Source organism: Rhinoraja longicauda, chromosome 30 (assembly GCF_053455715.1).
Source record: "Rhinoraja longicauda isolate Sanriku21f chromosome 30, sRhiLon1.1, whole genome shotgun sequence".
NCBI lineage: Eukaryota > Metazoa > Chordata > Chondrichthyes > Rajiformes > Arhynchobatidae > Rhinoraja > Rhinoraja longicauda.
In genome coordinates this window covers 6,958,012-6,970,730 of record NC_135982.1, presented here as the reverse complement: position 1 = coordinate 6,970,730, position 12,719 = coordinate 6,958,012, and the positions used below count along the sequence as shown (strand labels likewise).

Below are 12,719 nucleotides of genomic sequence, written 5' to 3'. Positions count from 1 at the left end.
CCTGCTAAGTTACTCAAACACTTTGTATCCTTCCTTGTAAAAAAGCAGTTCCTCGTCTCCCACTCATTTGAAATCTCCATTGCCACCTGACATTGCACTAATCTGTTTGTTTTTCTTGAATTACCAGTTGCTTCACTGATCAGCAAAATCCATGTCCAGTCACATTGGCCAGTCAAATGTGGCAGACAACTCAAACGTCATTGATCAACTACTGTTGCCTGAAATCCATGCTTTAGAAGCCACGTGCTTAAACCAAGAAGATTGGTTGATAATATAAAATATATTTCAAATACATCGTTTCATCAGTGTAAAGAAAAACATGAAGATTTTTAAGAGCTCAGCAGCTATGGACTTTGTTTTGGCTGCCCTGTGTAGTTCGGCTTGAGTTTAGTTCAGTTTATTGTCACGTGTACCGAGGTACCGTGAAATGCCTTGGTTGCGTGCTAACCAGTCAGTGGAAAGACTGCACATGATTACAATCGAGCCGTCCACAGTGTACAGATACACGATAAAGGGAAATAATGTGAATAACGTTTAGTGCAAGATAAAGTCCGAGCAAAGATAGTCCGAGGGTTTCCAATGAGTAGACATCAGTTCAACGCTGCCCTCTAGTCGTTGGTAGGATGGTTCAGTTGCCTGATAACAGCTGGGAAGAAACTGTCCCTGAATCTGGAGGTGTGCGTTTTCACACTTCTGTACGTCTTGTCTGATGGGAGAGGGGAAACGAGGGAGTGGCGTCCACTGAGATGGTCTGGTTACCTGCTATTACAGTGAATCTATTGTAGTATTGATTATTGTAAATTTATTTGTTATGATGGTGCATTAAAGTGGCTGTAAAGCACGGTGGCGCAGCGGTAGAGTTGCTGCCTTACAGCGAATGCAGCGCCGGAGACTCAGGTTCAATCCTGACTACGGGCGCCGTCTGTACGGAGTTTGTACGTTCTCCCCGTGACCTGCGTGGGTTTTCTCCGATATCTTCAGTTTTCTCCCACACTCCAAAGACGTACAGGTTTGTAGGTTAATTGACTGGGTAAAATGTAAAAATTGTCCCTAGTGCGTGTAGGATAGTGTTAATGTGCGGGGTTCGCTGGGCGGCGCGGACTCGGTGGGCCGAAGGGCCTGTTTCCGCGCTGTATCTTTAAATCTAAAAATCTAAAAAATCTAAAGCCCGGCAGCATCTTTGGAAAGTGTAAGAGGTTTAACATTTCAGAGTGAGGACTCTTTGTCAAAGCTGGAAGAGAGGGAAAACAAGTTGGTTTTAAGAGAGATTCAGAATGGAAACAGGCGCTTCGGTTCAACTTGCCCACGCCAACCTTCATGCCCCATCTACACTCGTCCCACCTGCCTGTGTTTGGCCCAAATCCCTCAAAACCTACTTGTCCAAATGTTTTTTAAACGTGATGGTAACTACCTCCACTGGCAGCTCGCTCCATATATCAACCACCCTTTGTGTAAAAAAAGGTGCCCTCGGGTTCCTATTAAATTTTTCCCCCCTCACCATAAACCAAAGATACTAGAAGAACAAGATGGACCACTCCGTTGAAATCGCCTATACTGAAGTGTTAGTACGCAAAGGAGCCATTTTAGTAAGCAAATCCCGCCGTTCGCTATGCCTCTCGCAGTGTAATCAGTGTTTTGGGGGAACAGTATGAGTGATGATACCATTAAAACGCCATTAAAACGCAGAATATATCTCATCTATCAACTCACAGATTTTTGTTATTTTTCTTTATAAATGTTTCTGCAAGTCTCTGCCTACTAAAATGGCGCCGTGACATACTAGGGTTTTTAGGGTCGAGTGGTCTATCTTGCTCCTCTAGTATCTTTGCCATAAACCTCCATGATTTCCCCTACACTGTGTAAAAGGCTCTGTGCATTTGCCCTCACTTTTCCTCTCATGATCTTGTACACCTCTGCAAGGTCACCCCTCATCCTCATGTACTCCAACTCTTATCCTAAGCTCAGGTGGACGAGGCTTTAAGGGGCCGAAGAGCTTGGGGGAGGGACGGGGAGGTCAGGCCCAATCACCTCTGAGAGCGTGATGCTCAGGCTGCTGTGGAGATGAACTGCTGGTGAAGTTATCTGGTTGGTAGTTTACGGAGGGCAGTTAGAACGAGAATGCAAACAATGGAACAGGGACGCAGAGCCACAGGGAGTGGCCCAGTGTTGGCACGAAGCAGCGGTGCCAATGGGCCCGAGTCCTGTTTCCACAGACCCGGGTTCGATCCAGACTACGGGTGCTGTCTGTACGGAGTTTGTACGTTCTCCGAGTGACTTGCATGGGTTTTCTCCGGGTGCTCCGCTTTCCCTCCACACTCCAAAGACGTACAGGTTTGTAGGTTAATTGGCTTGGTAAAATTGGGAGAGATTTAATAGGAAGCTGAGGAGTGACTTTTTTACACCAAGCGTGGCAGGTATATGGAAAAAGCTGCCCACAGGAGGTAGCAGGCACTATTGCAACTTTTAAGAAACTTATTATAGACAGGTACATGGATAGGACAGGTTTGGAGGGATATGGGCCTGACACAGGCAGGTGGGACTGGTGTAGATGGGACATGTTGGTCGGCGTGGGCAAGTTGGCCTAAGGGCTTGTTTCCATGCTGAAGGACTCTTCCAGATCCTAGATTCAGGGATAGTTTCTCCCAACTTTTATCAGGCGAATAACTCATCCTATCACCAACTAGAGAGTGGGCCTGACCTCCCATCTGCCCCACTGGAGACCTTCGAACTATCTTTAATCGGGCCTTATCTTGCACTAAAATGTTATTCGCTTTATCCCATATCTGTACTCTGTGAACAGCTTGATTGTGATCGTAAATGGCCTTATTGCTGACAGAATAGCACGCGACAAAAAGCCTTTCACTGTAGCGCGGTTTGATGGTACAGTCTTTTCGCTGACTGGCTAGCAGGCAACAATAGACTTTTCGCCGTACCTCGATGCAGTTGACAATAATAAACTAGACCAAATTAACGAGACGAAACTCTTCGAATTATGAAGCTCGTCTGCTTGTCCCATCAAGTCGCCGACTCTGTGGTTGATTACAATCAAACCGAGCTCTGTTCACCCGGTGAGAATAACCTGCCACTGTTACAGGCTGGAAGAGTCTGTGTACCACGTGTACATGGAGTGTGTGAGTCTGTGTACCACGTGTACATGGAGTGTGTGAGGTTGCAGCCCCTGTTCCATCATCTAAAGGGGCTGCTCCTTGCCTTCTGGCTGCACTTCACACCCACCATCCTCATCTCTGGACACCCTGTGCGTAGGGGGGAGGGTGGGGGGGCCGAAGATGTCCTGGTTGGGTTGCTCCTGGGCCTGGCCCAAGCTGGCCATCTGTGACTCACGGCGCCAGGCGGAAGAGGGCTCTGCCCGTGCCAGCTGCCTGCCCCTTTTCCGGGGTTACGTCCGTGCCCGGGTGGTGTTGGAGAGGGACCGCGCGCTGTCCACGGGCACCCTGGGGGATTTCCGGGACCGCTGGGCACCGCGGGGGGGGTGAAATGCATCCTCTAAGAATGGGGAAATAGTTATTTAATATTTAAGAATATTTGTTTGTTTAGTATTATGGTGGTGGGTTTGTTTGTAGATATTTTTGTAAATAGTTGATTTAAATTATTTTTGGTAAATAATTTTTTTAAATAAAGAGAGTAAGTAGCAGGTTGGACAGTGGACTGATGTGAGATTTGTCCTCTCTCCACTGCAGCAGTCGAGCGTGACTCTCTGGGACCTGGACAAGCCGTTCACCATCGGCTTACAAACGGGGAGCAAGGTTAACGCGGACGAAGGCATGAAGGTGTGTACCGACTGCTTCCCCCGCCCTCGATGTGCACACATCCTCTTGTTTACTGCCTCTGAGTGATTGTTCTGTCATCAGGTCTGAACCACATGTCCACAGTCGTGTTGTAAGGCAGTCTGCAGAGACCAGCAGCACAGGAAGTTGGAGGTTTTGGGTTTAGGTCTCTTGAAGCAAGATATTTCTTCTTAGAATCACGATTTCCCGGTAGTTAAATGCCTTTTTCTTTGCGGTTTCGAGCAGCAAGGGGAAGTTTAGAGTGAAGTGTTTGTTAGGGCAGGGTGGGGGGAGGGGAGAGAGAGGGGGGGGGGGGAGGGGGGGGGAGGACTAGACTTGGTCAACCTTGCAAGTCCATTTTGCGAAGGACAGGCTTGTTATTCGGCAGTGTTCTCGCCCTGACCAACTCTGTCCTTCCCACTTTCCTAAAGTATCCTGAAATAGCCTGAAACACTAGAATAGGCGACTTTTCGGGACCGGACCGGACCCTTCTTCAGAACCATCACAAAACATCACCTATCTATGTCCTCCAGAGATGCTGCCTGACCCGCTGAGTTACTCCAGTATAAGAAAATAACTGCAGATGCTGGTACAAATCGATTTATTCACAAAATGCTGGAGTAACTCAGCAGGTCAGGCAGCATCTCGGGAGAGAAGGAATGGGTGACGTTTCGGGTCGAGACCCTTCTTCAGACTGATGTCAGGGGGGCCTTTGTCCCGCCCCCCTGACATCAGTCTGAAGAAGGGTCTCGACCCGAAATGTCACCCATTCCTTCTCTCCCGAGATGCTGCCTGACCTGCTGAGTTACTCCAGCATTTTGTGAGTTACTCCAGTGCTTTGTGTTCTACGCAAGATTCCGGCATCTGCAGTTTCTTGTGTCTACTCCTCATGAAACCAGCAATCCCCCGTACACCAGTTCGATCCTACACACCAGGGATAATTTTACAGAGGCCAATTCACCTACAAACCTGCATGCCTTTGGAGTGCGGGAGGAAACTGGGGCATTCCCACGCAGTCACAGGGAAACCATACAAACTCCATATTGATAGCACCCATAGTCAGGATTGAACCTGGGTCTGTGGTGCTGTGAGGCAGCAACTCTACCACTGCGTTATTGTGCCTTATACATGAATCCCAATTCTTCAACTCAGCACCGTAACCAATGAAAGATGGCAAGGCCAAACACCTTTCTCACCACCCTGTCGCCACTTTCAAGGATCTATCTGTTTGCACTCCTGGGCTTTTCCTGTTGTACAGCAGTCCCCAGAGGTCCCTACCATCTCCTTACCTTGATGCACTGCCTGATGTTTTACTGTCCTCTCCTTCATTTCAGCTGGTTGTCCAAGCGGGCTTGTTTCACGGCAGTGAGATGCTCTGCAAGATGGTATCCAGCCATGAGGTCAGCGTGAGCTCCGAGCCGGTGTGGAATCAGGAACTGGAGTTTGACATCAACTTCTGTGACCTCCCGAGGATGTCGCGCCTCTGTTTTGCCTTGTACGCGGTGATTGAAAAGGCCAAGAAAGCTCGCTCGACGAAGAAGAAATCCAAAAAGGCCGTAAGTTGAACGGTCATTGTCGATGCTTGGTCTCTGCTGTGATCAATAAAAGCAAATGGCGCGTGGATTGGAGAGTCGTACCAAGAAAGAAAGGTTGGATAAAATTGGCAGTGTGTAGACCACCGATGCTGGTTTAAACCGAAGGTGGAGACAAAAAGCTGGAGTAACTCAGCGGGTCAGGCAGCATCTCTGGAGAGAAGAAATAGGTGATGTTTCAGGTCGAACCGGAAAAGTCACCTGTTCCTTCTCTCCAGAGATGCTGCCTGAGCCGCTGAGTTACTCCAGCTTTTTGTGTCTATCTTTGGATAAAATTGGGTTGTTCTTTTCTGGAATGCAGAGGTTGTAGGGAGACCTGATCGAAGTAAATAAAATGATGAGAGGCATGAGATAGGGTAGACAGTCAGAACCTTTTCCTGAGGGTGGAAATGTCAAGGAATAGTGGGCTTTGAGGCGAGACGGTAGTATTACATGCATAGCACTGTAGAGTACAGAAACAGGCCTTCGGCCCGCCATGTGGGTACTGAACAGGAAAGTTAGCATTTGTTGACTGTCGTAGTTACACAAGGTGATGAGAGAAATAAATTCTGTGCAAAGAGAAGTGTGCAAAGAGAAGAATTCTGTGCCAACGACCAAACATAACTTCATATTAGTATTCTTTATATAAAGAAAATACCCCTCCATTTTGTTCCAGCGTAGTGGTCATGGTGTTATCCAACGTAAGATTGTAAAGGATTGGTCGAGTAAATGGCTGAAGTTGCCATAACAAACTTACTTTGTCTGTGCCAGATATGTCTGAAGAAGGGTCTCGACCCGAAACGTCACCCATTCCTTCCCTCCTGAGATGCTGCCTGACCCGCTGAGTTACTCCAGCATTTTGTGAAGTAAATACCTTTGATTTGTACCAGCATCTGCAGTTATTTCCTTGCACTTGTCTGTGCCAGATATAACTTCACATTTGTATTCATTTGCAACTTTTCTAACCCTGAGCTTAACAGTTGTCGACTCTGTATCCGTTCAGGCTCACAGCCGTCTCTACATTTCCAGCATCTGTCCAACAATCTGCCTGTCGGGTAACCCCCTGGCCCCTGATCGTCTATGGCTGGCCCTGCTCCATCCTTTCTCTCCTCCATCCCGGCATTCTTTCCCGTCCCCCCCGACAATCAGCCTGAAGAAGGGTCCTGACCCGAAACGTCACCTATCATGCCTGTCCCGCCGAGTTACGCCAGCATTTTGTGTCCGTCTTTGGTGTAAACCAGCATCTGCACTCGCTTGTTATTACGTTTTCTCATTTTAGTTTAGTTTACTTTAGAGATACAGCGTGGATACAGGCCCTTCAGCCCATCAAGTCCACGCCGACCAGCGATCACCCCTATACTAGTTTTGTCCTACGCACCAGGGACAATTAACCAAAGCCAATTAACCTACAAACCCGCACGTCTTTGGAATGTGGGCGGAAACCGGAGCACTGCGGGGAAACCCACGCGGTCACGGAGAGAACGTGCAAAGCATACAGACAGCACCCGTGGTCTGGTGCTGTAAAGCAGCAACTCTGCCACTGCCTCCTTTTCTTATCTTTAATTCCGTTAGAGAAAACAAAACCTTCCCATTTTGTTCCAGGGTATTGGTCACGGTGGTGGCGGGGGTAGGATTGGAGAGGATTGTTCATGTAAATGGCGATGAGTTGTCGTAAACTTTGTGTGTAAGCACCCCAGAGACTGAGACCCATCCCTCACTTCCACCAGTCTGCCATGAGTGGCGTACCAATGGAGTGATGCATTCCCATTGACTGACGGCACTGCAGGGAGTGCAGGAGATGGTGTGCAGCCCAGCGGCACCATTTCTCTCATCACATGCTTCTCACACCAGCATGCTTGTGGTAAAAGCTGAGCCATGGTGGAACGCTGGGAACTTTATCTTGTTCAGTCTCGTCCCCAGCTGCAGTTTTCGGGAATAGGAGGCGTTTTTTTTATAAAGACGTTTTGGAAAAGAACATGCACTTCTTGACGTTTGCCTGGAAATGAAATTGCATAACAGGTCCAGAAACAGGGAACTGCAGATGCTGATAAGTGTAGAAAAGGACACAGTGCTGGAGTAACTCCAAGGGTCAGGCAGCTTCTCCTGATCAGGGCCACATTAGGTCCGACACAAGCCCCACCGTGGGAGAGGTGCAGGGAAATGGTGTCTGATGGGCAAAGAGGGCTGGGCCTCAGGCAAAGCGAGTGGACCGAGCTGCACAGTGGCAGACCGTCAGGCTGCAAGTGAAGGATTAACCACACTACAGCTTCCCAGTCCGACCTCCACTCTCTCCCCCACATCTCCAGCCCGTGTGTGTGTGTGTGTGTGTGTGCGCACAAGTGTGTGGGTGAGGGTGTCCGTGCGACCGTTTGCGTAAGTGTGTGTGCATGAGTGTACATGACTGAGTGCATGAGTGCACATGGAATGTATATTTGCGAGATTGTGTGCCACACTTGCATGCACGCTTTTGAATGTGTGGATGCGCACGAATACGTGTGCGTGAGTGTGTGCACGTGTGTGTGCATGTGTGCGTGAGCCATGGTGGGCACCCACAAGTGTGTGTATGAATGTGTGTGCGCAAGTGTGTGCACAAGTGTGTGTGCACAGGCGTACAGTGGTGCATCCACAAGTGTGTGTATGAGTGCGTGTGTGCATGTGTGTGTGCATGCACAAGTGTGTGTGTGTGGGTGCATGCACAAGTATGTGTGTGTGTGCAGGAGTGAGAGTAACGTCCACAAGTGTGTGTACACAGGCATACAGTGGTGCATCCACAAGTGTGTGAGTGTGTGTATGAGTGTGTGTGTGCATGCACAAGTGTGTGTGTGTGTGTGTGTATGAGTGTGTGTGTGCGTCCACAAGTGTGTGTGTGTGTTTATGAGTGCGTGTGTGCATGCACAAGTGTGTGTGTGTGTGTGTGTGTGTTTATGAGTGCGTGTGTGCATGCACAAGTGTGTGTGTGTATGAGTGTGTGTGTGCATCCACAAGTGTGTGTGTGTGTGTGTGTGTGTGTTTATGAGTGCATGCGTGCATGCACAAGTGTATGTGTGTGTGTGTGTGTTTATGAGTGCATGCATGCATGCACAAGTGTGTGTGTGTGTGTGTGTGTGTGCAGGAGTGAGAGTAGCGTCCACAAGTGTGTGCACACGTGAGTGTGTGTATGCATGTGAGAGTGTTTGTGCACGTGAGTGAGTTACATATCACGGATGCAGACATGGGATTTAACATGGAGGGGCATTGGAGACACGGATGATCAGGCATGTAGTCAGCACCGGCTGGCCACACCAGACACTCACACCCACTTTGCATACAAACATTATTTTCATGACTTCAACCTCTGCGTCACCTCCCTAACTACGACCATCTGCACAAAGCTGTTTTCCAAATCAAATCCACTTGGTGATCCGCTGTTGCTGCCAAGTCACACAGTTCCTCAGCCTGATGTGGCCGCATTGTAAGCGTGTCGTCACTATTCTGCGGCTGATCTCCTTGCGGTGGGTATCGGGGGTTGTGGGGAGAGGGCCGGAGAATGGGGCCAGCAGGGAGAGATAGATCAGCCACGATTGAATGGCGGAGTAGACTTGATGGGCCGAATGGCCTCATTCTGGACCTGATGAGCCCAGCCTGTGAGCGAGTGTGGGTGGATGTGTGGCCACCATCTACTGATGATGGTACCAGTGTTGTGAGCTCTGCCCTGCCACAGTGCACGGTGTGGCTTCACGCTGGCTCGGCAGAGGCTGCAGTGCAGTGGATGTTCATCGGCCATCCCTCCCTCTCCTCCCCTCCACCCGCACCTGCCCACTGAGGCCACCGGCAGGGAGATCTGGTGTGGTCATTAAAGAAGCACAGTTCATTGCTGTTTTGAACCCTTGCCTTGACACTTCAGACTCCAGAGAGATGCAGCAGAAACGGGCCTTTCAGCCCTAGCCCGTGCCGACCACCGGTCACCCCTTACACCAGTACGCTCCCACACACCAGGGACAATTGACTATTTTACCAAGCCAATCAACCTACAAACCTGCACATCTTTGAAGTGTGGTAGAAACCCAGCGCACCCGGAGAAAACCCACGCGGTCACAGGGAGAACGTGCGAACTCCACGCAGTTAGCAGTCAGGACCGAACCCGGGTCTCTGGCGCAGTGAGGCAGCAACTCTACCGCTGCATCGCCATCTGTCAATAGGCACAAACCGTGGAACAGTACAGCACAGGAACAGGCCCTTCAACCGCTGTGAGTGTGCTCAACATGATGCCAGGTTCAACTACTCCCCTCTGCCTGCATGTGATCCATATCCCTCCACCCCGTGCATATCCATGTGCCTATCCAGAAGCCCCTAACGCCACTATCATATCTGCCTCCCCCACCGCCCCTGGCAGCATGTTCCAGGCACCCAACACCTCTGTAAAAAAAACAACTTGACCCACACATCTATATACTCAAACTCTCGTTTGTTTGTTTATGTGTGATCGAACTACAGCCAAAACGGTACACGATAGCGCGACAATTTTAGGCCCACCTTACTCACCGTCGTCACTTTAATGGTAAAACAAGTCGTTTTATTGAAATCGGTGTTATATTTTTAAAGTTATTCATATTTTAAAGTTAAAATCTATCTCCTCGGGAGAGAGGGAGGAGGGAGGGGGGGAGGTGAGGGGGAGGGAGGGAGGGGAAGGAGGGTGGATAAGGGGGGTTGAGGGAGAGGGGGAAGTGGGGAGGGGAGGGGGTAGGGGGGTAGGAGAGGGTGCTGCACCAATGCAGGAGAGGTTTGGGCCCAACGAGTCCACCTGGTCTCCTTTAAAGTTTGCCACTCTCACCCTAAAGCTATGCCCTGTCATCCTTGACATTGCCACCCTGGGATAAAGGTTCTGACTTGTGCAGCTGACAACCCAGCGGTATGAATATTGACTTTTCCAACTTCAACTAACCCCTGCATCCCCTCTCTCTCCGTCCCTCCCCCACCCTAGCCGTTGTACTAGTTTCACTGTCGTCCTGGTGAGTTTCATTGTCCCAAACTCATTTTCACCTAGCCCACAGCTAACAAAGGGCCTGTTTCCCTTATCATCGTTACTTTTTTTTTTTGCGTATCTTTCATTCATTTGTTCAATATCTCTCCACGCCACCGTCTATACCTCTCGTTTCCCTTACGGCTGACTCTCAGTCTGAAGAAGGGTCTCGACCCGAAACGTCACCCATTCCTTCTCTCCCGAGATGCTGCCTGACCCGCTGAGTTACTCCAGCATTTTGTGTCTACCTTCGATTTAAACCAGCCTCTGCAGTTTTCCCCCCCCCCCCCATAATATTGTATTCCCTTGCAGAATAATCTGTGCGTCTACAGAACAGACAGCGATGTGTTTAACTGGCAGGTTAAAAGTGATATCTTGATGTGAGTGGGGCCTGGAGCTTTCATTGATGGGAGTGTTTCCTGTTCTGCTGCAGGATTGCCCAATAGCGTGGGTGAACACCATGGTGTTTGATTACAAGGACCAGCTGAAGACGGGCGACGTTTGGCTGCACACGTGGCCGTCGGTGCCAGGTAGGCCTCGGTTACTCGGCTGAGAGAGTGTCGCCAGTTCTCCGTCCTCCTTGTCGTTCCTAGCGCTTGCGTGCAGCAAAGATACTAGAGGAACAAGATGGACCACTCCGTTAACAAATCGCCTGAACTGAAGTGTAGTACGCAAAGGAGCCATTTTAGTAGGCAAAACCCGCCATCCGTTATGCCTCTCGCAGTGTGATCAGTGTTTTGGGGGGAACGGTATGTGTGATGATACCATTAAAATGCAGAATATATCTCGTCTATCACTTCACCGATTTTTGCCATTTTCCTTTTAAAATGTTTCTGCAAGTTTCTGCCTACTAAAATGGCGCCGTGACGTACTACGGTCTTTAGGGTCGAGTGGTCTATCTTGTTCCTCTAGTATCTTTGGTGTGGAGCCAAGATATCCCGGAGAGGAGCGAGGATGATCTTGGCATTGGTTGGGTTGGCGTACGAGGGGCCGTTAGAAGTGCAGGAACCGGGCCCTGGTGCGTTAGAGAGGGGAACGCGGGACCCCTGACCCCGTGGACTGTGAGGTGAAGAGCGGGCACCCATCGATCCCCGGGGGGGGGGGAACGCCCCAGGGAAGACAGGCCGAACCATCGGGATTTCCAATAATCACACCGCGGTTTATCAAATTCCCGCTCTCAAGTTGCTTGATGCAGGAAAGCTAAACGCAGGAAGAATGTTCCCAATGTCGGGGGAGTCCAGAACCAGGGGCCACAGTCTAAGAATAAAGGGGAGGCCATTTAAAACTGAGACGAGAAAAAACTTTTTCACCCAGAGAGTTGTGAATTTGTGGAATTCTCTGCCACAGAGGGCAGTGGAGGTAGATTCACTGGATGGATTTAAGAGAGTTGGGTAGAGCTCTAGGGGCTAGCGGAATCAAGGGATATGTGGAGAAGGCAGGCACAGGTTAATGATTGTGGATGATCAGCCATGATCACAATGAATGGCGGTGCTGGCTCGAAGGGCCACATGGCCTCCTCCTGCACCTATTGTCTATGTTTCTATGTGGAAGCTGCTGTAATCCCTACTCAGTGTGGTGCTAAAGCATTGGGTTCATGTATGTGGAGCGTTTGACGACTCTGGGCCTGTGCTCGCTGGACTTCATCTTCATAAGTCATAGGAGCCTAAGTAGGCCATTCTGCCCATCAAGTCTACTCCACCATTCAATCATGGCTGATCTATCTCACCCTCTTAACCCCATTTGCCAGCCTTCCCCTCATTACCCTTGACACCCTTACCAATTAAGTCTATGTGAATCTCTGCCTTATACGTACCCAATGACTTGGCCTCCACAGTCTTCTGTAGCAAGGAATTCCACAGATTCACTATTACTTGCTAAGTGTCAATTAGTTCGGCCCATCCTCAGTTTATAAGGATCAGGGGGAGGGGGGGGGGAGGGGTGGGGGGTGGAGGGGGTGGGGGGGGGTGGAGGGGGTGAAGGGGGGGGGTTGGGGGGGGGGGGGGGGTCATTGAAACCTATCTAATATTGACAGGCCTAGATAGATTGGGTGTGGTACAGATGTTTCCACTAGTGGGAGAGTCTAGGACCAGAGGGCACAGCCTCAGAATAAAAGGACGTACCTTTAGAATGGAGATGAGAGGAAATTTCTTTCGCGAGAGGGTGGTGAATCTGTGGAACTCATTGCCACGGGCGGCTGTGTTTTTATAGCGGAGAATGACAGGTTCTTGGCAGAGCAGACTTACTAGGCAGAGTGAACTAATTCTGCTCCCATGTCTTATGAAACTGACAACAAAGGGCCTCAAAATGTAACTATCCAATCCTCCCGCTACCTCACAGTGACCACTCCGTCCAAGGGCAACCAGA

At 49.7% G+C, this 12,719-nt stretch overlaps 1 protein-coding gene across 6 annotated transcripts in view; it reads left to right on the top strand.

The window, feature by feature from the left end:
* pik3cd (phosphatidylinositol-4,5-bisphosphate 3-kinase, catalytic subunit delta) overlaps positions 1–12,719 on the top strand; it is a 177,288-nt gene that overhangs the window by 126,666 nt on the left and 37,903 nt on the right. For all 6 annotated transcript variants that reach the window (XM_078425739.1, XM_078425738.1, XM_078425737.1 and 3 more), the window contains 3 exons: positions 3,699–3,788; positions 5,120–5,341; positions 10,789–10,885. In XM_078425739.1, the coding sequence (XP_078281865.1) occupies positions 3,699–3,788; positions 5,120–5,341; positions 10,789–10,885 (409 nt within the window). The remainder of the gene's footprint in view (positions 1–3,698; positions 3,789–5,119; positions 5,342–10,788; positions 10,886–12,719) is intronic.